The sequence below is a fragment of the Antedon mediterranea genome, chromosome 8 (assembly GCF_964355755.1).
Source record: "Antedon mediterranea chromosome 8, ecAntMedi1.1, whole genome shotgun sequence".
Classification (NCBI taxonomy): domain Eukaryota; kingdom Metazoa; phylum Echinodermata; class Crinoidea; order Comatulida; family Antedonidae; genus Antedon; species Antedon mediterranea.
The window spans coordinates 23,615,783-23,638,648 of record NC_092677.1 but is presented as its reverse complement, the minus strand read 5'-3'; the positions used below and the strand labels follow the sequence as shown (position 1 = coordinate 23,638,648).

The window sequence follows — 22,866 nt, the reverse complement described above, 5'->3', positions numbered from 1 at the left end:
ATGCTCTACCAACTGAGGTAACCGGGCTTCATATAAATACCTTGTTCTCATTCTTAGACGTTTTTTTTAAATTTCTATTCGCTTAAAGTATAAAATTGACTTCAAAGATAATGGAAGCAAAAAACATATACGCCCAATAAGGGATTTGAACCCTTGACCCTCAGATTAAAAGTCTGATGCTCTACCAAATGAGCTAACCGGGCTTCATATTATCACCTTGTTCTCATTCTTAGACGTTTTTTTTTTAATTTCAATTGGCCTAAAGTATAAAATTACCTTGAAAGATAATGGAAGCAAAAAACAAATACGCCCAATAAGGGACTTGAACCCTTGACCCTCAGATTAAAAGTCTGATGCTCTACCAACTGAGCTAACCGGGCTTCATATGAATACCTTGTTCTCATTCTTAGACGTTTTTTTTTAAATTTCTATTGGACTAAAGTATAAAATTGACTTCAAAGATAATGGAAGCAAAAACAAATACGCCCATTAAGGGATTTGAACCCTTGACCCCCAGATTAAACGTCTGATGCTCTACCAACTGAGCTAACCGGGCTTCATATAAATACCTTGTTCTCATTCTTAGACGGTTTTTTTTTATTTCTATTGGCCTAAAGTATAAAATTGACTTGAACAATAATGGAAGCCAAAAAGGAATACGCCGAATAACGGGCTTTAACCCTTGACCTCAGATTAAAAGTCTTTTGCGCTACCAACTGAGCTAACCGAGCCTCATATAAATACCTTGTTCTCATTCTTAGAAGTTTGTTATTTCAATTGGCCTAAAGTATAAAAAATTGACTTGAACGATAATGGGAGCAAAAAAGGAATATGCCAAATAACGGGCTTTAATCCTTGACCTCAGATTAAAAGTCTTTTGCGCTACCAACTGAGCTAACCGAGCTTCATATAAATACATTATTCTCATTCTTAGAAGTTTGTTTTATTTCAATTGGCCTGGAGTATAAAATTGACTTGTACGATAATGGAAGCAAAACTCGAAAAAAAGCCCAATAAGGGATTTGAACCCTTTACCCTCAGATTAAAAGTCTGATGCTCTACCAACTGAGGTAACCGGGCTTCAAATAAATACCTTGTTCTCATTCTTAGACGTTTTTTTTAAATTTCTATTCGCCTAAAGTATAAAATTGACTTCAAAGATAATGGAAGCAAAAAACATACACGCCCAATAAGGGATTTAAACCCTTGACCCTCAGATTAAAAGTCTGATGCTCTACCAACTGAGCTAACCGGGCTTCATATAAACACCTTGTTCTCATTCTTAGACGTTTTTTTTAAATTTCTATTGGCCTAAAGTATAAAATTGACTTCAAAGATAATGGAAGCAAAAACAAATACGCCCAATAAGGGACTTGAACCCCTCACCCTCAGATTAAAAGTCTGATGCTCTACCAACTGAGCTAACCGGGCTTTATATAAAAGCCATGTTCTTATTCTTAGACATTTGTTTTATTTCAATTGGCCTAAAGTATAAAATAGACTTGAAAGATAATGGAAGCAAAAACGAATACGCCCAATAAGGGATTTGAACCCTTGACAATCAGATTAAAAGTTTGAGGCTCTACCTACTGAGCTAACCGGGCTTCATATAATTACATTGTTCTCATTCTTAGACGTTTTTTTTATATTTTTATTGGCCTGAAGTATAAAATTGACTTCAAAGATAATGGAAGCAAAGAACATATACGCCCAATAAGGGACTTGAACCCTTGACCCTCAGATTAAAAGTCTGATGCTCTACCAACTGAGCTAACCGGGCTTCATATAACTACCTTGTTCTCATTCTTAGACGTTTATTTGAAATTTCAATTGGCCTAAAGTATAAAATTGACTTGAAAGATAATGGAGGCAAAAAACAAATACTGTACGCCCAATAAGGGACTTGAACCCTTGACCCTCAGATTAAAAGTCTGATCTCTACCAACTGAGCTAACCGGGCTTCATATAAATACCTTGTTCTCATTCTTAGACGGTTTTTTTTTATTTCTATTGGCCTAAAGTATAAAATTGACTTGAACGATAATGGGAGCAAAAAAGGAATACGCCAAATAACGGGCTTTAATCCTTGACCTCAGATTAAAAGTCTTTTGCGCTACCAACTGAGCTAACCGAGCTTCATATAAATACATTATTCTCATTCTTAGAAGTTTGTTTTATTTCAATTGGCCTGGAGTATAAAATTGACTTGTACGATAATGGAAGCAAAACTCGAAAAAAGCCCAATAAGGGATTTGAACCCTTGACCTTCAGATTAAAAGTCTTATGCTCTACCAACTGAGCTAACCGGGCTTCATATAAATACCTTGTTCTCATTCTTAGACGTTTTTTTTTAAAATTTCAATTGGCCTAAAGTATAAAATTGACTTCAAAGAATAATGGAAGCAAAAAACATATACGCTCAATAAGGGATTTGAACCCTTGACCCTCAGATTAAAAGTCTGATGCTCTACCAACTGAGCTAACCGGGCTTCATATAACTACCTTGTTCTCATTCTTAGACGTTTTTTTTTAATTTCAATTGGCCTAAAGTATAAAATTGACTTGAAAGATAATGGAAGCAAAAAACAAATACGCCCAATAAGGGACTTGAACTCTTGACCCTCAGATTAAAAGTCTGAAGCTCTACCAACTGAGCTAAGCGGGCTTCATATAAATACCTTGTTCTCATTCTTAAACGTTTTTTTTTTTTTTATTTCTATTGGCCTAAAGAATAAAATTGACTTGAACGATAATGGAAGCAAAAAAGGAGTACGCCCAATAACGGGCTTTAACCCTTGACCGGGCTTTAACCCTTGACCGTCAGATTAAAAGTCTGATGCTCTACCTACTGAGCTAACCGGGGTTCATAAAAATACCTTGTTCTCATTCTGGCCTGAAGTATAAAATTGACTTCAAAGATAGTGGAAGCAAAAAACATATACGCCCAATAAGGGACTTGAACCCTTGACCATCACATTCAAAGTCTGATGCTCTACCAACTGAGCTAACCGGGCTTCATATAAACAACTTGTTCTCATTCTTAGACTTTTTCTTAAAAATTTCTATTGGCCTAAAGTATAAAATTAACTTCAAAGATAATGGAAGCAAAAAACAAACACGTCCAATAAGGGACTTGAACCCTTGACCCTCAGATTAAAACTCTGATGCTCTACCAAGTGAGCTAACCGGGCTTCACATAAAAGCCATGTTCTTATTCTTAGACGTTTGTTTTATTTCAATTGGCCTAAAGTATAAAATAGACTTGAAAGATAATGGAAGCAAAAACAAATACGCCCAATAAGGGATTTGAACCCTTGACCCTCAGATTAAAAGTCTGATGCTCTACCTACTGAGCTAACCGGGCTTCATATAAATACCTTGTTCTCATTCTTAGATGTTTTTTTTAAATTTCTATTGGCCTAAAGTATAAAATTGACTTGAAAGATAATGGAAGCAAAAAACATATACGCCCAATAATGGACTTCAACCCTTGACGCTCACATTAAAAGTCTGATGCTCTACCGATTGAGCTTACCGGGCTTTGTTTAAATACCATTTTTTCATTATCATAATTTTTTTTTATTTCAATTGTCCTATGGTATAAAATGCACTTGAAAGATATTGGAAGCTTGAACCCGTGATTCTCAGGTTAATGATGCCCTACCAACTTAGCTAAGCGGGCTACATTATTTTCTTCTATTATTTTTCATGTTAGTTTTTGTTCCATAGGCAGGTTGAAAATAAAATGGGAATTGAAACATACATATCATGGTTGACGCTGTTATACACAGTCTATGACCCTCCTGTAATATTATGTTCCAACAACTCATCCATTATTTTTATACTTTGTTAGTAATTTTTTATTTAATGGTTTCTGTATTGTTATTTCCCGGCTACAAACTTCATCAGATCCATTTATTTTCATATACCTCATGGTTTATCGAAATAATCGTAAAATGCTGTTGATTCTAATTGTTATTCAAATTGAACGGGTTGTTAAATCACTGAAAATAGGCGTGGAAGTTTTAGATTTGATGATGTACCTTAATACGCAACAACTTCTTAAACACCGCGCTCTGCATTATTCTGAAATTATAATTGTTCTGATTGGTTAGTTCGGTGACTGGGATCACTGTGAATAAATAAACCAAAACAGTCATTTTAATTACCATTTTCTTAAGCTCTGAATTACACCTGTGCTAACGGTTTTCATCAGCAAGCTGTACAAGCAACTATTTATAATGTTTAAGATATCTCAAGCGAGGAGAGAGACGTATGTGGACATGATTAAATGTGCATTTAAACACTTTCCACGCTTGACAATGACAACAAGGGAGATCAACGAGTATTTGGCTAAGACCTACGATTGTTTCCGTCTTGGAGAGCACAAAGGTTGGAAAACTTCTGTACGTTATGCCTTAAATAATTGTACGTGTTTCTTTAAGCCTGACGAAAAGTTGAGCTCCTGGGCCATGAATCATGACTGTAAACACTGCCACGAACAAGAGATGAAACCTATGGACCTAACAACGACTTCTTCAAAGCATGTCACCGCAGTAGTTAATAACAACTTAAAACTCGTCGGTAAGAAGCAACGCTTGGAAAAATCAACCCATACCTCTAATAAGTCTTCTCATTCGCATCCAGTACCAATCCGATACGAGAACACATTGATTTATACTAGCAATACTCGCCATCATATCCGTAGAGCGGACGGTACTTTTCCAGCTGTGACATTGACATCAAGTCGTTCCCCTGCATACAGATTATCTCACCCTGGTAGCTGTGTGGGCGCCAACTTCACTCGCCAGCGAGCACTACGCCGCAGACTTGGTGGGTTATCCTATGATCTTCAGTTTATCAACGACTTGTTTGTTCCAGAATTAGATATTGATCAGTCGAAGTATTTCAATGTCTTCGATGGCGACCTAACTGCAAGTGTATCATGTCAAAACCCGGTAAGTTATACCGTGGACCTATAATCCATGGTTATACATTTTCTTCTAGATTGAGACATTTCTCTTTAAAATAATATTATACAGTACATTGATTGAAATACTGATTCAAATCTATATATATTTTTAAGTAAATGGTTTCATATGTTTTCTCGTTCTTTGTTTTTATTTTCATATTTCATGGTTAACGTGTTGATTATAAACAACATTTCCAGTCATATATTGGTGTTTTGTTTAATAAATAATATAATGTGAGATTTTTTTTTTGACTTGTATGCAACAGTATCGTGACGTTTTAAAATGTAATTTATTGTATGCCTTCTATGTAGGTCTATGTTAATAATGTAACCGGGTGATTAATTCAATTCGTTTGTCAATATTATTCCACTGCAGTAGGCCTTCTACCTTTTTGCATATCTTTACAGTATGCAATTATTAAGCAAGCATTCATTAAACAAGGCCAACAGCCATAAGTCGCGTGCTAAAACGCATAGTGATACCGGACCGACAGACAGACCGACCGACATAGTGAACTATAGAGTCGCGTCCACGCGACTAAAAACCATACACACTGCAGTGACTTCCTTATACCAGGGAAATAATATAGAGATATCACTATATCTGCACGTCTATGATTGAAAGAAAACTAAAATTACGTATTGTAAAATAAACGTCATTACTATACAGTAACTTCAGTAGAATAATGTTGGCATGTTTCCTATAATTTGACCTTTAAATGTGTTTTAACCCTTTACTCTGTTGTTTTCTCTAGCAAACTTCCAGAAAACAGACAAGTGCTCCATCAACTGTTACAGATTCTACATCACAAGATACTTCGCTCAATCTAATCAGGCCACTTTGAATGCATATTCATTCCATCAACAAGTAATCGAAAGTGGCGGTAAATCTGACTCGCCGTCACCAGTATTTGCTACTCATCCATATCATATCTCTTTGCATAGGAACAATGACATGATGGCTACTCGACATTAAAACTCGATGTACTTTTTATATAGTGATTTAATACACGTATGTACCACAGTAATAATTATTATAGGCACTGCTCCGATCGAAACACATCCTGTATTGTTCATCGTTTCAAATATATTGTATTTATACTTGTTTTATGTTATCTACTGTATATACTGTATAAAAAGTTATTTTTTTATTTTTTTTAATTCTCTGAAATGTCTACACTCATAAAACGGTATTAAAAACACAATTATAATCCATTGTACAATAATTGTACAAATGTTGTATTCCTGAATAGTAGGGGAAACTCCCGTTTGTGTGATGTTTATAGACAATTCTAACAAATGTTACTAATGTGTATTGTATATAGTGAGTAATAAGTATTTGTACAAATAATTATAACATTTTGTTAAAATGCAAATACAAAAATACCATTGTAGAACAAAAAGTTAAATACCAAACTTAACCGTTTACTATATTGTACTTAGATTCATGTACTTTAATTAGATAATTTAATATATGTTTTTTATTTTCAATAATTTGTCTAAAATGTCTACACTGAATTCAGAATAATAAAGTATTTAAAACATAATAACGCAACTGTATTGGTGCTGTACATAATGTTGATTGGAGCATGCCAACGTGAAATTATTTGTGTATTTTTAGTTATTTTGCGTATAGTTATATATATTTGTTTTATTTATTATACAATATAAGTTTGTAAACATAAACTTCAAATACAGAATGGAAGTGCTCCTATATAGGAAGTAAATAGTGTAGTATACATGACTATGAAAGAGGTTTTTTTCGATAAAGGGAAAATATATATACGTGCTGTTACATTTATTGGAATAAATAAAAAATAATATCAATGGTTTGTGATAGTTATTTGTTTCTCTATGTTATGTGTTATTAATTGTGTCGTTTTTAAGGCAGTGCTTTTATCAAAACATAGGCAAAACATAAACAAACTAAAGAGAAGAAAGTAAATAATATAGTGCAGTGCTATATCCATGATTATGAATTATTATTGTAAGCAGCTGCTCCGATTATTATTATTATTATTATTACTTGTATAGCGCACATTTATACAACATTTAATTATAATCAGCGGCGCTTCACATCAATTAGTATCGTAACATTGTTTGAAATATAGTGCTTTTAAATGTTTTTTAAACTGATTATAGTCGTCTAAGTGTTTAATGTGACTTGGTAATCTGTTCCAAATTTTGGGTCCTGCTACGGCGAACGAACGGTCAGCAAATGTCTTTCGTTTAGTTCATGGGATTGTCAGGTTATAATTGCTGGTGCTTGAACGAGTACTGCGAGAAACATTCCGCACAGTAAGAATATCTCTCAGGTAACTTGGAGCGGAACCTTTAAGCGAACGCCATACAATTCAATGTATACGTTACCTTTATGAAGCCTAAAGTTAATATTAAAGATATTGTACGAATGGAATTCGCAGTGATTCTCTACTACAGTATTTTATTTCTAGATATCTTTAAATTAATTTCTATTTATTAAATAAAAGTTAAATTTAAAGAATAATTATAACTGTAAAGATATAACATATGTCAATCAAATAATTGTTAATATACGCAAATAAAAGTCATAGCTTAAATATTTCAGTTGTATTATTCATCCATGACAAAAGCAAGGCGTTTCCGATTTAATTGAATGTGTCTTTACAAAATAATAACACAATAAAAGTTATTGTGATGTGAACACAATGCCTCTTGTATAATGTGGACAAACAGAACTACAAACAATTACATTCGCTTTTTTAGGTTAAAGATCAACACACCCGGTTAAAAAACTTTTTTTTTCATTTATTATCACATAGTCTTTAGTGGTGCAACAAAAATAAAAACAGATAAAGGAATCAATTTAGAAAAAAATTGGTAAAATTACCAATAAAGGCAAACAAACAAAATATGGATTTACTAATAGATGTCATGTTCTGAATAAAAACAGCCTAATGCTCTCTCATCCCAGTTGAAAACCGGGATTTACTGCGTAAAATAGGTGATTTGATGACCGGAATTTGTAGTAAAATTTGATAAATCGACCGAATCGAATATACAATGCTTATGAGATGCAACCATAGATTTGAAAAGGTAAACATTAGTAAAATGTCAAACGTTGATATTATTTTTGTGTTAAAAATCATGCAGTCAATGAAATAATTTCTATAGCTTGTTTTACAATTTACAAATCATGAGATTAGAAGAAAATAAAAGGAAAATAAGAAACAGTAATATTCACAATTTATTAGTCGCGTGGAAGCGACACTATAGTTCACTATGTCGGTCGGTCGGTCTGTCGGTCTGTCTGTCGGTCCGGTATCACTATGCGTTTTATCGCTTTCTGACCTTATCTTGATATCAGTTTAATCTAGCTAAGTCAATTTTTCACAGGTTATTCCTTATGGCCAGGAATCGATGTGGTTATGTTTTCACGGTGCGCAATAAAAAATTACGCGGTCTACGCACGATTTAACGAAATCACGTTTGTAATCATATCTTCACAACCATGAATCACAATTAAATAAAATTTGGTACTCATAAATTTCAGGGCATAAATCATCATATGGCAATACAATTACGTGCGTAGCGCATGTAACGCATGCGTACGCGCGCTTAAAATTTTCAAAATTTATTTTCGATGAAATAAGAGTACGTTTCAGGCAATTTTAAGCGTTTAAAAAATTGCCATGAGTGCGCAGATTTTTGCGCGCGCACTGCGCGTTAAATGTTATTGCGCACTCTTTTTGCCCGATTTCTGTTTTCTTGACTTACTTTTCAACTCGAAATTACGTTATACGAGCACGTCAAAAGTGACAGGCTACGCACGTGTAAATTTCAACAACATTTTCATTTTACATTTCAACATTTTTAAACATGTTCAGTAATTTCGGTCAGTTGGTAGGTTGGTCGGTCGGTCGGTAAACACTAAGCACGCGACTGCAGCCATCTATATGGCCTTGTTAAATTTAGAACTAAGAATCAGAAGTAAAATGTAAAGGACATAACGTGATATATTGTGGTATTATAAATATAAAAATATGTGATATTTGTGTAATATAATAGATAAGAGAAAATAACTAAAACAAAAATAAGGACAAAAAAACAAATAAAAAAAGGCTAAAACAGCACATAGACAATTTGTAGTATTATTATAATGTATGATTTTTAGTTAAAATGAAACAAACGATCCGAAAAAAGAGAAAAGAGGTTTGAAGTTTCTATGGTACAGAAAGTTACATTTCATTTCATGTCTCCATAAAAATATAATATCAAAAAATGTGGACAAACAACAAGAAAACATCACACAAAACCATGCAGAAACAGAATTCCTTAAAAGCCGCGAACATAATCACTATCTAGTAGGTCTCCTATTGCAAACATTTAGAATAAAATGTGTATAAACATTAAAATGCATATAAATACATATCACATACTTCTATCAAAAATTCCATTTTAAATCTTTTTTATTTTAAGTATTCCATTTCAAGTATAAGTTTTAAAAATTAAGTATTGCTTAGTTTTTCTTAATTTTATCTGTTTGAACGCAATTATAATAACTAGGTAATATCTATTGTTTTATATTTCTATTGTTAAAGTGGCTCTATCATTAAACGTCATGCCGCGACCGATTAAGGAAACCGCGCATTTTCACACATTTTGATTGGATAACAAATTATGATAAAACAATAGCGTAAGAGACATCCCCGTGATAAAAACAAGTGATCTGTGCAGTTTTTACCAATTTGTCATTAGACTTTCAACTGCTATAACGTAAAAATCTCAACGATCTGCATAATTACGATAAGTTTTACGTATTGTGCAAAGTAAATACTACAATGAATACAGGAACATCTTCAATTAGTTGCCATGAAAGACTCCAGTGGTATGAAATGTATTCTACAACCTTCCAAGATGACATCGAAGAAGATGACAGTCCACTACCGTATTTGTCAAGAGAAGATCTTCTACAAACTGAAATGGATTCAGATCTTAGAATCTACTTTCCACATCTACAAAGTGATTCAATAACGTCAGTGTGTGAGTCTCCCGATGTGTTAATGACATGTGACGAATGTGAGGTCAGCGATGACGACTATACCAGTGATAGCGACTGTGAGACCAGTGACGACAATGCCGATTTATTACGTGAGCTTCAATTGGGATGTCCTTGTAAGTACTTTTTTTTTCTCTTTTAAGATATTTTCGAAATTTATATTTCTTAAAATGTTAAAATGTACTCATTTTTACTTTAAAGATCAGAAATTATCTGAAAGATATTCAATTTTTTATATATTTTTTTTTATTTTATAATATTTTTTTTCTTTTCCAGCCATGTTAGACGATTCTCAATCTCTCATCACACAAAACGAAGAAGGTGCTATTGATCAAGAAATGGAATGGAGTGAAGTCTTCAACTACAACTTCTTAAGCATATCACCAGACTACTGGACAGGCGTCACCAGTTATCAACTTACTAAATTCCAGCCAGCATCTAATCACGTGTCTTATAATAACAATTTATGTTTACATAGTCATAGAACTTGCTGATTAAACTTTGAGAACGTTTTTAATTGTTACTTCTTACATAGTCATGTAAATAATAGTTATATAAAGTATATTTTAGATAACAGGTTTTTTTAAATAAATTTATTTTCTGAGCTCTCATTACTTATTCGTTTTGTTTCTTTCGATGTGTGCTTATAAGCATTATGTCATAAGTTACTATAATGTATTCAGATTTATTTGAGTCTTTTCGGAAATTCATGTCAGACTTTTATCGCTCAAATAAATATTTTTTTTTTAATGAAATTATGAAAACATAACAAATATACAGGATAAACCTATAAGATTATAGTCACTGTAATAATATCTCTACTTGAACGTGGCCAGGTAAAGTCCCATACATGCTTTCGCATTATCAGACATATTATTTATATATTATACCATTCTATTTAAGAAACGAACTGGCGAGCCACCGAGTAATATACTGAAGTTGCTACTCTGAAAAAAAATTACGGTATATAAATTGTACCAATTAAATAGTATAAGTTACCATAGTACTGTATATAGAACAATCTATTAATCAGTTGCCACTTGCCATATAAACCTGTTCCATGCAATAGTAAGTAATGTGTAATACAATCTATTCACAAAATACAATTTAATTTAAACATATATTTTTCCGAAGCATCTTTCTTTTTAGTTCAGTATATCTGAATATAAAATGAAATAAAAATGGAACATATTTAAACGTAAATTACCAATACCATAAAGTTATTGCCCAATCGGATTGTACATTAAAATATTTTTTGTAGTTTAAGTTACGCTGCTGCATTTTGTAGTAATAAATAATCGTTATAATTATTATTTTATATTAAATACCTTTAACTAATGTAAGGCCATGATTTATAAGGTACAATAATAACATCTGTCAATCAGACAATTGTCAATTATTACTCTCGTCACTATTTTACGCCCAAAAAAACAATTATATCATAGATATTCCAGTTGTATATTTCATAAAAGCAAGGCGTTTCCGATTGAAGTGCATGTGTTTTGCCAATTAATATTAGAACAATACAAGTATTGTCATGTGAACACAATACTGTGGGTGGGACTGGGCTAAGAAAAATAATAATACAGCGACATTCTATTTTGGCACGATAGTTTTAAATCTTTATTTATTGGTATTAATCTCACACTAAAAATAATATATTTAGTGGTACAACCAAAATAAAACTATACCATGTAAAGTTGTTAACAATTGGTAAAATTAACCAATATGCCTGGAATATAGATTTACCAAAATTAATATACAAATAATTATAACTATTATTGTTATATTTATTTAATATAACAATTATATTTAGAATTATTTATTTAATATTTATACATTAAGACATTTAAATCCTCGATCTTATATTTTAAAAAGGAATTACATGTTGTCAAAAATGATCTTATAAATCTTCATTTATTGGTATCAATTAGTTACACAATGAAAATTAATATATTTAGTGGTATAACCAAAATAAAACTATATCATGTAAAGTAGTTAACAATTGGTAAAATTAACCAATATGCCCGGAATATAGATTTACTTAAATGAATACACAAATAATTATAAATATAATTGTTATATTTATTTAATATAACAATTATATTTAGAATTATTTATTTAATATTTATACATTAAGACATATAAACCTTTCCCTTTTAAAAAGGAATTTCATGTTGTCATATTTAAAAAAAATACGCCCAATAAGGGACTTGAACCCTTGACCCTCAGATTAAAAGTCTGATGCTCTACCAACTGAGCTAACTGGGCTACATTGATAAACGTTGTTCTTAATGAGTGAGTGGCCGAGCGGTTAAGACAGTGGAACCGTAATTACCTAGCCATAACAACGGCAGGGGTTCGAGGCTCACTCACTCCATGGTTCTGGTGGTAGAACGAGTCTTCTCGGATAAGGACTATAAACCGTAGGTCCAGTGTACACATCTGGCTCGTGTGCACTTTAAAGAACCTAGTACATCTTTCGAGACGAGTAGGGGGTTACCCCGGTGTATTAGTACATCACAGCCACTGATCACCAACTGGGCCCTCTGGGAGACCAGTCATTGACTGAAGAGGTTACCCAGTATAAATATATATTTCAATCAATTCAATCAATCAATCAATCAATTTAAAAGACAAGGAATTTTTTATTTTACTTATTTATTGTACAAAAATCAACTTACATATTGGAAGCAAAACGAATAAGGAACTTAATACAACGTAATACGATTTTAAAATATATATGACTTGGTAATAAATCATTAGAACGAAAGTTAATTAGAATAAAAATATGTGATATAAATTAAAATTATTATTAAATTAAAATCAAATTGAAAGATAATGACGGAGCAAAATAGTAGGCCAAAATAAAATAAATTATTCATGCAATGGCGCACAACAAATTTAACGGTACGTTTTTTGAACTATATACTAGATTTATATCTAAAATTAGAAGATAAGTTTCTATAAGTATCTGTATAGTAATTTTAAATATTAGGTATTTTTAGTAGCAAATGTATTCATTTAATTACTTACTATTATTTACTGACTTAAATGTGGACGTAATACGGATTTCTTTATATTTATCAACAATAGTATTTTTATATTAAGTATTCCATATAAAAAAAACTAGACTGAACTTAAATACCTTTTTATAATTAAATATGTTTTAATTTTTATTGCTAATCTGTTTTTCAATATAACAAAGAGTTCATATCTAGGCCTATTGTTTTATATTTCTATTGTTAAAGTTATCATCAAACGTCATGCGGCGACCGATTTAGGAAACCGCGCATTTTCACACATTTTGATTGGCTAACACATTATGATAAAACAACAGCGTAAAGGACCACCACGTGATAAAAACGAGTGTTCTGTGGAGTTTTTTTATCAATTTGTCATTAGACCTACAACTGTTATATCGTAAAAATCTCAATGATCTTCATAATTAAGATCAGTTTAAATAACGTCGTATCCTGAAATTAACGAGTAAATAGTACTACAATGAATACAGGAACATCTTCAATTAGTTGCCATGAAAGACTCCAGTGGTATGAAATGTATTCTACAACCTTCCAAGATGACATCGAAGAAGATGACAGTCCACTACCGTATTTGTCAAGAGAAGATCTTCTACAAACTGAAATGGATTCAGATCTTAGAATCTACTTTCCACATCTACAAAGTGATTCAATAACATCAGTGTATGAGTCTCCCGATGTGTTAATGACATGTGACGAATGTGAGGTCAGCGATGACGACTATACCAGTGATAGCGACTGTGAGACCAGTGACGGCAGTGATGCCGATTTATTACGTGAGCTTCAAATGGGATTTCCTTGTAAGTACTTGTTTATATATTTTTTGGAATTTATCTTCCTTAAAATGTATTCATTTTTACTTTAAGGATCCGAAATTACTGAAAGATATTCAATTTTGCTTTTATCTTATAATATTTGGGGTTTTTTCCAGCCATGTTAGACGATTCTCAATCTCTCATCATACAAAACGAAGAAGGTGCTATTAATCAAGAAATGAAATGCAGTGAAGTCTTCAACTACAACTTCTTAAGTATATCACCAGACTACTGGACAGACGTCACCAGTTATCAACTTACTGCTAAACTCCAGCCAGCATCTAATCACGTGTCTTGTAATAACAACTTATTGTTACATAGTCATAGAACTTGCTGATTAAACTTTGAGAACGTTTTTAATTGTTACTTCTTACATAGTCATGTAAATAATAGTATATACAATTTATTTTAGATAACAGGTTTTTTTAAATAAATTTATTTTCTGAGCTCTCATTACTTATTCGTTTTGTTTCTTTCGATGTGTGCTTATAAGCTTTATGTCATAAGTTACTATAATGTATTCGTATTAAATTTATATTTATTTGAGTCCTTTCGGAAATTCATGTCAGACTTTCATCGATCAAATAAATATTTTAAAAAAATAAAAGTATAACATAACAAATATACAGGATAAACCTATAAGATTATAGTCACTATAATAATATCTCTACTTGAACGTGGCCAGTCAAAGTCTCATACATGCTTTCGCATTATCAGACATATTATTTATATATATTATACCATTCTATTTAAGAAACAAACTGGCGAGCCGTGTAAATTTGTATACTGAAGTTGCTACTCTGAAAAAAAATTACGGTATATGAATGGTTCCAATTAAATAGTAAGTTACCACAGTATACAGAACAATCTTTAGACCATTTCATTTAAGAAAAGTACAGACGCACCGTGTTAATCAGTGTATTGCCATTTAAACCTGTTCCATGGAATAGTAAGTAATGTGTAATACAATCTATTCACGAAATACAATTTAATTTAAACATATATTTTTTCCGAAGCATACTTTCTTTTTAGTTCAGTATATCTGAATATGAAATGAAAATGCAACATATTTAAATTACCAATACCATAAAGTTGATAACATCTGTCAATCAGACAATTGTCACTTATTACTCTCGTCACTATTTTACGCCTAAAATAACAATTATATCATAGATATTCAAGTTGTATATTTCATAAAAACAAGGCGTTTCCGATTGAATTACATGTGTTTTGAGAAATAATAGAGCAATTATACAAGTATTGTCACGTGAACACCATAGGGACTTTACGAAACACGACGGTTAAGGGAGGACGACGAATACCCTGTGATCGCTAGAGCGTAAAGTCATATCCAGTCAACATAGCAGTTTTATTAGTTACGCACCCTGCGCGAAGACGACGACCAGCAGTATCTCTCTCCGATCCCTCCCCTGTCTCGTGACGCGAGGCCCTTCTGAATCGCTTGGCTCTGGTGATAGCATAGGCCTACCTTCCTAGCCAGGGCCTCGCTTTCAAACGCCGCTTTTAACACAGCCATTAATTATCTAACTAAACTTAATTGTAGTGTACTGGTTTTCATTAGGTATTAAACATCATACCGTACCAACTTTAAATACCATTGATTGAAAATGCTACGTAAATATATATTTACCTATAGTACCTTTAAAAAGTAAAGCAAGACCAATAAAAACGAATTTATTTCATTTATTGATATTCATACAATGAAAACAATATCTTTAGTGCTACAACCAAATTTCATTAGTTAAAAATAGGTAAAATTAACAAAAACAAAGATTTGAATTTAGTCCTGCAAATAATTCTAAATATAATTCTATATTTATTCAATAGTAACAAAATTATATTTCAAAAGCATGTTATCAATACCCGAAGTGGTCTAATGCTTAGGACATCCGGGTTAGAATCTGGGTTGTGGCGACTTTTCTCATTTTACAGATTTCCTCATCGTTGTTTCAAATTAATTTTTCAGTATATTACTTGGTGGTTTAGAATTGATTCTGTACCTGTCATATGTATTCAATTATTGATATGGTAGTGAACAAATTTAATTAAACAGTTTTAGGCTCGCAATAAATAAATTAATCTTAATAATAACTTTTTACCATTTTAGGCATGCCTATTTCATTCGCTTCAAAGAGTTTCTTATCAACTTGGATAAAAACAACTGGTTATCAAATAAGAAGTTTGAGACGGCCATCCAGCACCCACCAAAAATAAGTACTGCCAATGCATATTGTAGAGAAAGAACACGGATTATTGGATCTTACTAGTCCATTTATAGTCCATTATAATCAAGTTTATACATGTTTAGGCTCGCCATAGATTATTCTTAATAATAACTTTTTCATTTTTCGCGTAGCTTATATTTCAGATGTTTCGAAATGTATCTTATTATCTTGAATAAAAAAAACTGGTCATCAATTATGAAATATGAGACCACCGACGGCCATCCTGCAGATATCCAGCATCCACGAAGAATAAGTGCTGCCCATGCATTTCGTAGTAAAATAACACGTATATCATGATTATCATAAAAATATTCCATTATAAAGTTATCTCTCTTTTCTCTATGCAAACATCCAACAATGTTATCTATTACGTTACATGGAATATTGCAATTATGGATTCTAGGGAAATAACTTGTTTTAATACACATTTCAATAAATAGTCCCAGTAAAATACCATTTACATTGCTGAGATCATTTTTGTTCAAACAGAGGTCTTGTAACGTTTTTAGTTTAACTCGTCTATGTAAACACTCCATAAGCATTTGATTCACTATCTCACCTGACAAATTGCAATTACTCATGTCAAACCGCCTCAGACAAGGAGACATAATCAATAAAGAGCACAGTAAAGTACCATCAATGTTGCTGAGATTATTATCATGGATATTGAGACATTCTAATCCTAATAGAACGCTTCTATTTGAACACTCTCTGATCATGTGATTAATGACACTACCTGATAGTTTGCAATTACCCATATCAAGCTCCCTCAGCTCAGGAGATAACATTAAGAAAGAACACAGTAAACCACCATCAATATTGCTGAAATTATTATCATTGACATTGAAAGAAATTAATGCTAATCGAACTCCTGTATTTAAACACCCTCCAATCATGTTATTTATTACATCACCTGATATATTGCAATTCTTCATAGAAATCACCGTCAGCTTAGGTGACAAATTCAATAAAGAAGACAATAAAGTACCATCAATGTTGCCGAGATTATTATTGCAGATTTGTAGCTCATTTAACATTAATTCAGCACCTATATTTGAACACTCTGTAATCATTTCATTCATTAAATCACCCGATAGATGCTTAACATGAACATTGGTACATTTGGCATCAATGCCTAAAATGTGCGCAATACCTCTTCCATTGCCATTCCATGCCATCTCACTACAAATGGAACTTTTATTAACATATTTCATACAATTAAGTTGCAAAACCAGGGGTATGAAATTCTCATCACAATCCGCCTCCGGACTATTGTGAAGAATAAACAATCTAATGGAGGTAGATATATCTCCTATATGTTTTTTTATTTCTAAATCTGTGGTGTTCATGTAATCAATTAATGCATTTACAGTCTCATGTTGTTTTTTAGCATAGTTTAATTCACTAGGAAGCTGGCGATATGATGACAAATCATTTGTTATATAATGCTTTAAAAATTCACTGGCGTTAGCACCAAGAAAACCAATGGCAAATTCTCTCGCTACCATTAAGTATTCATTTTTTCTTATTGATTTCCATTCGTTTTCATCCAACGGTGTCAATAATCGCCTGACATCTTCTGTGTGTTTATTCACCATACCTTCACTTTCACATAATTTGCACAAGTAAAATCCTACTAATGACTCTACTATCAACTTGTGAGGAGGCATAAGAATGATTTCAAAGTTAGATTTTGAAATTGGTGTTTCTTCGTAAACAAATCCAATATTTAGGGCCATGTCAGCTATTTCCTTGTTTGAATGTTCAGTTAGATTTGTTTTGTTTATTGATAGTTGATTTTCTTTTAATCTATAATACATACATTTCCCCAACAAAATCATAGCATTTACTAACTTTACTGGAGTATCTTCTAAATTAGAAATCTTATTGAATTTTTCTTGTTTGTTATACTGATTCAAAATACTCCGAAATATTTCTTTAAAAAGGTCAGCCTTGTTTTCAGGAAAACATTGATTTTCTTCCCATAAAATACAAATTGAAAGAAGTAACATAGGATTTTTGCACATTGAAAACATTTCAGGATGTTTTTGTCGCCTAACCCACCATCTGCCAATATTTAATTTATTTCTAAGAGATCTTCCCAATTGTGGTTTTCCAAAATACACAAAGTGTTTTTCAATATACTTTCCTATGTTTTTTTCGTTAAATCCTTTAACTCTTACATGTACATCACATGCTTTAATAAATTCATCTATGTTTTCTAATCGTGATGTAAGTATCACGGTGCCTTTCTTTAACTTGTTTTTTCTGAAAAGACTAAGTAAGCTTTGATTATTAAATCGTACTTCATCTAATCCATCTAACAACATAACAATTTTATCATCATGTGTTATTATGAATTGTTCAATCAACCTTGGATCTTCTGGAAGATCTGTGCATAAACCAAAGTATTTCATATCAAATTGCTTTACAATGAGATCTAATATGTCGTCATTTTCATTTAAATCTCTTAAACTTAAAAAAAATACAATTTTATTGTCAAATACTTTCATTGATTGGCCAGTTGCCCAGTTGTATGATAAATACCTTAATATAGTAGTTTTACCAATACCTCCTTCACCATCTATAAGAGCTCTACATCCAGGTGTGAATTTTATAACTTCTACCATTTTTTCTAAATTCGTTGGTTCACTGCTTTCTTTATTGTTTTCAGCTTCCTTGAGAAGTTCCATATCCGTAAACATCTTTGAAATGTCGACTTTGTATCTAGCACGCATTGTTGCTGGTGTAAATGTGCTGTCGTTGCTGCACAAATCCTTTTGATTTTTAAGAAGGTATTTTTCTATCTTTTCTAAATGCAAAGAAAGAATATTTATGTTAAGATTTGTTATCATTTCTGCAGTCCCATATTATAATTATCTTGGTGTATAATTTTGAAATACATAAATTGTTATTGTATTGTAAGCCTCCTAATAGTAGCGGGTTTATGGTACCGCCATAGTACACATACCTTCATTGTAATATGGTATCGTTGGATTAACTGGAATATCTGTAAAAATAAAAATAAAGCAATATTGATATTTTAATAAATATTAATTGTTATATAACACCTAAATAAATTCATTTGACTGAACTATTGTGGGTCACATGACGTGCAATAGTACGCACTATTGAACGTAAGGAAAAACATTTCGCGGACCAAAACAAACAATTACTAATACCAGGCCTACTGTGATTCTGAACATAAAATACAACAGCGCCTCATGCAATTATTTGCACCATTACACTCAAACATTCATTATTTGTATAATATTATAATCAAACAGAGAGTGCCAAGGGACATCCTTGTTAAAGGTAATTGCGTTTGGTCGTTTTACAGTATTTTATAAAATATAAATATTATATCTGAGCTTAACATATAAGTATTGTTTATTTTTTACATAATATATACTTTATGTACTATGAGCTGTTTCTGCCTGAATTAAACATACCGTATTTATTCGAATAAACGCCTCCCTTGAATAAACGCCCCATGAACATCATTTTGATTAAAGCACCCCCTACCTTCACCTCGGATAAATACGGTAATTACAAATTAATACCATACAAATTAATACTGTACTGTATTTGAATTCATTGTTACGATTAATTCGTGTTTCAAGACATATACACATATCAAGCAAAAATATAACCTGTAGGCTTACTTAATAGGTCTAGTTCTTGCTGTGCATGTTTTCCGAGAAGACGTGAAAACTCTTCTAACTTGTCGGGTAAAAGTTTGTCCATCTCCAATTTAAATACGGCGTCCCAGAGGCTGATATATTCAAATTGTTCTAGTCGATAAAATGCATTAACCCTCCCTAATGCATCAGATTCCGTTTCTTTTAAAGCACTAAACAGTTGTTTTCGATAAGACGACAACGTCTTTTCATTTGTATTTTTAATGTTGTTCTCTTGTATATATTTAGTTACAAGATGTTCAGCATCCTTTGGACCTGTTAGTGTAGAAATCTCGAGCAAAAGTTTGACATCATTAGGTGTGATAATACCAGTGCCGCCTTTATTATCAAGTTTATTAAATAAATGAAGTGCTGTAAAATTACCGTCAGTAAGGTCTGCTAGCGGTAAATGATGAAATAAGCAATATTTCAATAACTTGTAGTTTTTACCATCGTAATGCTTACTGAGTTCTAATTTCAACACCTGAAATTTACTTTCAATGTCTGACATCTTTATGTATTAGTCTGAAAAAATGAAAAATATGTTTAAATGGATTTAATTAAACCTATAAGTTGACATGTGAAAACAATTCCAAAATGACAATTGTACTAGAAAAGCGATGAAGATGAGGGCGTATAAATTAGATTTTTGTTGCGCGTGCGTACAATTGATAACTTCATGTTACACCTCACGACAATGGTGTTGTTAACAACCATACCATTAGGCTTAATACCGTTTTTTAACTTTATGATAGGATGTCTACATGTCAAGCAGAAGATTCCGAGTCGAATCTAGGTTTTAGTAGCTTTTTGATCGCAGTTCCCCTACACGCACAGCAGATATCAAATAATATAATACTGTATACAATATTTTTTTTACAAAACTAAGGCCATAAAGTGATAGTATTGAAAATAATTTACTTCTGCAATAACTGTTAACAATGTATAATCTTAGTCATGCAGATCGAATTTCTCATGCAATGTAGGCCTACTTATAATAATAGGGTGTTCGTTGCATTATTCTTTTTGTATACTATGAGCAGGGAAGAGTGAATCTTCTCTGCTATGTGTCAATAATTAAACATTTTAGTAGTAGTGGGGTGTGGCTTACGTAATAAATGACGTAGTTATACCATGATTTTTTTACCTCCATGGGTATACAATGGGGATTATTTAGTTCTTTCAAGGTTATATTTCGTCGTGTGCAAAATATATTAGGCCGATTTTTCACTAGGCGAATTTGCGAATCGTAAGCGTCAGCTTATACGCATGCGTAGAGGGACTAGGAAGATGGAAGCATGAATACGCATACGTATAAGCTGACGCTTACAATTCACGCGAACAAATTCGCCTAGTAATCGGCTTTAAGCTATGCGTGCATTACCTTATTTCGTCAAGGATATTGGCCTAGTGAATAACGGAAAAGCGTTCAATTATTACGACTTCTGTTTTTCATTCTGGTGCAATACTTCCGTTAAACTGGTAAACATATTTGTTTACTGAGCTATTGCTCTTACTACTAATCATTTACAAAAAGTATTCCAAAATTATCCATTTGGTAAAATCTATAGGATACTAACCTTCAAGATAAGTATATTTTTCTAATAAATGATCAGGGAAGAGTGAGGAAATGAGCCTCACTCTTCCCTGTTTATCTGATTGCGTAGCGTAAGCACAGTATAATTATTGTAGTCTGATATCAACGGTTTTCAGTATCGTATGATTCTAAATCCGTTATACGGAAGGAATACACTCAATACAAGATTCTTTAGACCCGATTTCAGCCAATGAGATGTGAAGCAACACAATAACAGTAAATGTTTTAAAATGCCTGAATAGTCAAATATAAAATAGTCAAAAAGGCAATGGCGGACGTCATTTAAGGTTTGCCTATCTACATTATTTCAGTTTCAGTCGTTAAACGTTAAAAATACAGAATAAAATACATATTATTAATTATAAGAGAGCAAGTTTGTACGTTTGTTCGTTTTATAAAAAATGGTTGTTATTGCAAAATTAGGGTCGTTAGAGGGTAATTGCGTATATTAAGGACAAGTCATGCTGCCGTTTGGATAATGAGGGAAGGGGTTGAGATAAGAGTAGGCCTAAAATGGTGTATCAAAATGATTGGAATTTTATACATTTAATACATTTGAACCGTCCCAAGGAGGGTTAAAGATCTGTGGATAGGGGACGGGTGGAGAGGTAATGACATTAACAGAATTGTCATGGAAAGGATTTAACTTACATTTTCTATTTTTATTTACATCTGACTGACGTATTACGAAACACGACAACTATACTAATACTGTATTATCATATCATAATATAGTCATAAGTCGACAATCTCAGTTACGTGGGCCCTGGCGATTTGAACTTATCTATGGTCATTTCCATTGAAAGTCGGAAAACTTGAGATTCACATGGTGCTGTTAATTCACATGGTGCGGGGGATAGGGGTGTGGGTTGCTGGGGCTGGAGTAGTGGGGAATGACCTCATGTGTACTGTGGGTGGGGGTTAAAATATTTGAATTACAGGAAATGTTCGGGTTCATATCAGAGGAGTAATGGAGTATCTAAATAAACCGGAAATGTTTTAAACTATAACATTTGAAAACTGCCACTGAGGGGTTGCCTTGCCGGTTGGTGGGGTTCGGGTGTATATTTGTTGTACTGAGAATGTTTTAAAATATATTACAAATAAACAGCATCAGAACCTTTAAAAACAATTAATTTTGTCTTCTAAAAAAGGCCGAGTTTTTTTTATAACAGGCAAAATAATATTAAAATCATGTCCGCCAGTAAGAAAAATGAATTTGTCATTGTCATTTAAATAATAAAAATAAATAGCTCCCTCTTTAACATTGCTGTACAAGTCATAACGTAAATCTGAATAAAATGGGCATTTGGAAATGGAAATTCGTCTTCAATTGCGTTTCTATTGCGAAAGGTATATAGTTTGTCAGAGGGCAAAGATAAGATCAAGGGTTTATAAGTTTGTTAAGTTGTTTGTATTTGTACAATATTTATTATATAATAATTATTTTATAGGTTTATTCTGTATATTTGTTATT

General features: G+C 32.2%; 2 protein-coding genes and 11 non-coding genes across 14 annotated transcripts; 1 reads left to right on the top strand and 12 right to left on the bottom strand.

Annotated features, from left to right (window-relative positions):
* Positions 1 to 130: 130 nt before the first annotated feature.
* Positions 131 to 203, bottom strand: Trnak-uuu (transfer RNA lysine (anticodon UUU)). The gene has a single exon. It is a non-coding gene; the product is annotated as a tRNA-Lys (tRNA).
* Positions 204 to 307: 104 nt separating this feature from the next.
* Positions 308 to 380, bottom strand: Trnak-uuu (transfer RNA lysine (anticodon UUU)). Its single transcript has one exon. It is a non-coding gene; the product is annotated as a tRNA-Lys (tRNA).
* Positions 381 to 1,183: 803 nt separating this feature from the next.
* Trnak-uuu (transfer RNA lysine (anticodon UUU)) lies at positions 1,184 to 1,256 on the bottom strand. The gene has a single exon. It is a non-coding gene; the product is annotated as a tRNA-Lys (tRNA).
* A 102-nt stretch (positions 1,257 to 1,358) lies between these two features.
* Trnak-uuu (transfer RNA lysine (anticodon UUU)) lies at positions 1,359 to 1,431 on the bottom strand. The gene has a single exon. It is a non-coding gene; the product is annotated as a tRNA-Lys (tRNA).
* Positions 1,432 to 1,707: 276 nt separating this feature from the next.
* Positions 1,708 to 1,780, bottom strand: Trnak-uuu (transfer RNA lysine (anticodon UUU)). The gene has a single exon. It is a non-coding gene; the product is annotated as a tRNA-Lys (tRNA).
* Positions 1,781 to 2,237: 457 nt separating this feature from the next.
* On the bottom strand, positions 2,238 to 2,310 carry Trnak-uuu (transfer RNA lysine (anticodon UUU)). Its single transcript has one exon. It is a non-coding gene; the product is annotated as a tRNA-Lys (tRNA).
* A 106-nt stretch (positions 2,311 to 2,416) lies between these two features.
* Trnak-uuu (transfer RNA lysine (anticodon UUU)) lies at positions 2,417 to 2,489 on the bottom strand. The gene has a single exon. It is a non-coding gene; the product is annotated as a tRNA-Lys (tRNA).
* Positions 2,490 to 2,592: 103 nt separating this feature from the next.
* Positions 2,593 to 2,665, bottom strand: Trnak-uuu (transfer RNA lysine (anticodon UUU)). The gene has a single exon. It is a non-coding gene; the product is annotated as a tRNA-Lys (tRNA).
* A 276-nt stretch (positions 2,666 to 2,941) lies between these two features.
* Positions 2,942 to 3,014, bottom strand: Trnaq-uug (transfer RNA glutamine (anticodon UUG)). Its single transcript has one exon. It is a non-coding gene; the product is annotated as a tRNA-Gln (tRNA).
* A 277-nt stretch (positions 3,015 to 3,291) lies between these two features.
* On the bottom strand, positions 3,292 to 3,364 carry Trnak-uuu (transfer RNA lysine (anticodon UUU)). Its single transcript has one exon. It is a non-coding gene; the product is annotated as a tRNA-Lys (tRNA).
* Positions 3,365 to 4,235: 871 nt separating this feature from the next.
* On the top strand, positions 4,236 to 6,296 carry LOC140057337 (uncharacterized). The gene is made up of 2 exons (XM_072102954.1): positions 4,236 to 4,958; positions 5,728 to 6,296. The coding sequence occupies exons 1-2, from the start codon at positions 4,242 to 4,244 to the stop codon at positions 5,815 to 5,817; spliced, it is 807 nt and encodes a 268-aa protein (XP_071959055.1). The 5' UTR covers positions 4,236 to 4,241; the 3' UTR covers positions 5,818 to 6,296.
* A 5,912-nt stretch (positions 6,297 to 12,208) lies between these two features.
* On the bottom strand, positions 12,209 to 12,281 carry Trnak-uuu (transfer RNA lysine (anticodon UUU)). The gene has a single exon. It is a non-coding gene; the product is annotated as a tRNA-Lys (tRNA).
* Positions 12,282 to 14,297: 2,016 nt separating this feature from the next.
* On the bottom strand, positions 14,298 to 21,501 carry LOC140056776 (uncharacterized). 2 transcript variants are annotated; one of them, XM_072102253.1, is made up of 4 exons: positions 21,373 to 21,501; positions 19,778 to 20,317; positions 19,084 to 19,122; positions 14,298 to 18,924 (listed from the first exon to the last, which is right to left on the bottom strand). In XM_072102253.1, the coding sequence occupies exons 2-4, from the start codon at positions 20,301 to 20,303 to the stop codon at positions 16,229 to 16,231; spliced, it is 3,261 nt and encodes a 1,086-aa protein (XP_071958354.1). In that variant the 5' UTR covers positions 20,304 to 20,317; positions 21,373 to 21,501; the 3' UTR covers positions 14,298 to 16,228. The 2 variants fall into 2 exon arrangements, with proteins under 2 accessions (XP_071958354.1, XP_071958355.1); XM_072102254.1 differs by lacking the exons at positions 19,778 to 20,317; positions 21,373 to 21,501 and adding an exon at positions 19,565 to 19,694 and having other exon boundaries at positions 14,299 to 18,924.
* Positions 21,502 to 22,866: the final 1,365 nt, after the last annotated feature.

Excerpts from the sequence above, each read along its gene's own strand:
- LOC140057337 (XM_072102954.1), top strand. The coding sequence starts at position 4,242 with ATGTTTAAGATATCTCAAGCGAGGAGAGAGACGTATGTGGACATGATT. Across the intron at positions 4,959-5,727 it reads GTGTATCATGTCAAAACCCG|CAAACTTCCAGAAAACAGAC; the intron begins GTAAGTTATACC and ends TGTTTTCTCTAG.
- LOC140056776 (XM_072102253.1), bottom strand. The coding sequence starts at position 20,303 with ATGTCAGACATTGAAAGTAAATTTCAGGTGTTGAAATTAGAACTCAGT. Across the intron at positions 19,123-19,777 it reads GCAAGAACTAGACCTATTAA|ATATTCCAGTTAATCCAACG; the intron begins GTAAGCCTACAG and ends TTATTTTTACAG. Across the intron at positions 18,925-19,083 it reads GATACCATATTACAATGAAG|AAAAGATAGAAAAATACCTT; the intron begins GTATGTGTACTA and ends CTTTGCATTTAG.